The 1,726-nt window shown below is 42.3% G+C and overlaps 2 protein-coding genes across 6 annotated transcripts in view; one reads left to right on the top strand and one right to left on the bottom strand.

Annotated features, from left to right (window-relative positions):
• The window catches only part of LOC106813319 (glycerol-3-phosphate acyltransferase 1, mitochondrial-like), a 33,391-nt gene extending 32,779 nt beyond the window's left edge, over nt 1–612 (bottom strand). Inside the window, exon 1 of one of the 3 annotated variants that reach the window (XM_014817429.1) lies at nt 488–612. In XM_014817429.1, coding sequence (XP_014672915.1) covers nt 488–540 — 53 coding nt within the window. In that variant the 5' untranslated portion in view covers nt 541–612. The remainder of the gene's footprint in view (nt 1–487) is intronic. The other 2 variants (XM_014817433.1, XM_014817430.1) reach the window with 2 other exon arrangements.
• Nucleotides 613–839: 227 nt separating this feature from the next.
• Nucleotides 840–1,726, top strand: part of LOC106813324 (osteoclast-stimulating factor 1-like) — a 22,521-nt gene continuing 21,634 nt past the window's right edge. For 2 of the 3 annotated variants that reach the window (XM_014817447.1, XM_014817444.1), the window contains exon 1: nt 840–937. The gene's annotated coding sequence lies outside the window, so the exon portion shown is untranslated. Of the gene's footprint in view, nt 938–1,057; nt 1,077–1,726 lie in introns of those variants that run through there. The other variant, XM_014817445.1, reaches the window with a different exon arrangement.

Raw genomic sequence — 1,726 nt, 5'->3', positions numbered from 1 at the left:
TTTTTGTTAGGTTTAGGGTTAGGGTTAGAGTTAGTGGTCGGGCTAGGGTTAGGGTTAGGTTTAGGGCTAGAGTTAGGGTTTTTGTTAGGTTTAGGGTTAGGGTTAGAGTTAGGATTAGGTTTAGGGTTAGGGTTAGGTTTAGGGCTAGAGTTAGGGTTTTTGTTAGGTTTAGGGTTAGGGTTAGAGTTAGGGTTAAGAACTGCCGGGCATTTAGGAAAACGAAGACCGTGCCCGGCTGCCGGGCATATAGCCACAGCGTTTAGGAAAACGAAGACCGTGCCCGGCTGCCGGGCATATAGCCACAGCGTAATTAGTAGGCCTAAATAAAAAAATAAATAAAATAAAATAAAAATGAACAGGTGCACTCCGGAGAAAAGATAATTTACACTCTTACGCTGCGTACACACTTACTTCTTACGTCGAAGGTCTACATTTCATACTAGTACTGAACGTCGGTCTGACGGTTAGTATCGCTTTTCTTACTTACCTACTGATTTTCAGTTCTTGGCCAAAGTCATGTGTTCGCCGCTCCGAACTCATAAAGCGAATATGTCAACCAAATGTCAACTAACCGATGACAAGCTTTACCACAGACTAACCAATCACGAACTGCCGATAAGAATTCTGGGTAGGGAGCTCCCAAACACCGAAATGACTCGAAATGACTTAGTTGCGACGGTACGTCTGCATGGTAAACACTCATAAAATATGGTATATACCTCAGAAAAATTTGGTATACGCTTCACTGATAACGCCTGCTATCAATACAGTTGGTACGCGCTTTACTAATCACTGCATTACCACGCTGAAAAGTACGTGGGTATACGTTTTCGGTGGAGCGACTTTCTTGATGTGACACCGGTTCCTGTTATGTCGTCCTCCACTTCCCTGTCGCTGGCGTAGTATATATACTATAAGTATTATATATTATTATATGGTGAGTTCTTGCTTGTCTTTGGATAATGAAACCGAGCACGAGTTACATTCAGTCGCATAATGATAACATCCAACATCAGCCGAAATTACGTACTGTTACCTGTTAATGTTATGCACAAGACAAGACAGTCACTGAGTCAGTATAGACACTACTCACGACACTAGTTCGTAGTTGTAATACTCATACTCAATAATTCAGTCAATACTACCGGTAGGCCTACTGAGTAGGCCTATTGGTCGAAAAATTTCTAGATAAGGTAGAAGCCCATAAATAGCACCACATTCACTTCAATCGTTATTCACTTCGTTTCATTTCATTCGATTGTTTTTCAGAAACCCCGCTTTATTTAACTTTAGTAAATTGCGTTTGCCATTTACAAACAATCAGAGCGAGTCTATCAGTATCAGGCCTCCTGCAGCGCCACAGATACAAGCGAGAACCAGGGGCTATTGTAAGACTCGCTCTGATTGGTCTGATTGTTTGTAAATGGCAAACGTAATTTACTAAAGAACTTACTCGCGACGACTCGCGACTATAAAACGTCTGTGGTAGGCAATTAATGCCTCTTATCCGAAGTGAATATGTCTTAAGTTATATCCGCTACTAAAATTTAACCTGTAACTATCGTTGAAATGGTCTACTTGCGGTATTTCTTGTGAACAAACATTCGATTTGCGAACTTCAAACGGCCATTTTTGGCGGCGCTGCAGCAGCGCCAGTGAGCGGGAACTATGTATTTCCGCACGTGGAGGGGTGGGCGGGTTGGGTTTTTGGTGGACAAAAACATTG

Source organism: Priapulus caudatus, unplaced genomic scaffold, assembly GCF_000485595.1.
Source record: "Priapulus caudatus unplaced genomic scaffold, Priapulus_caudatus-5.0.1 Scaffold755, whole genome shotgun sequence".
Taxonomy (NCBI): Eukaryota; Metazoa; Priapulida; class Priapulimorpha; order Priapulimorphida; family Priapulidae; genus Priapulus; species Priapulus caudatus.
Note: the sequence above shows the minus strand (reverse complement) of the source record. Positions and strands in the feature narration are given on the sequence as shown.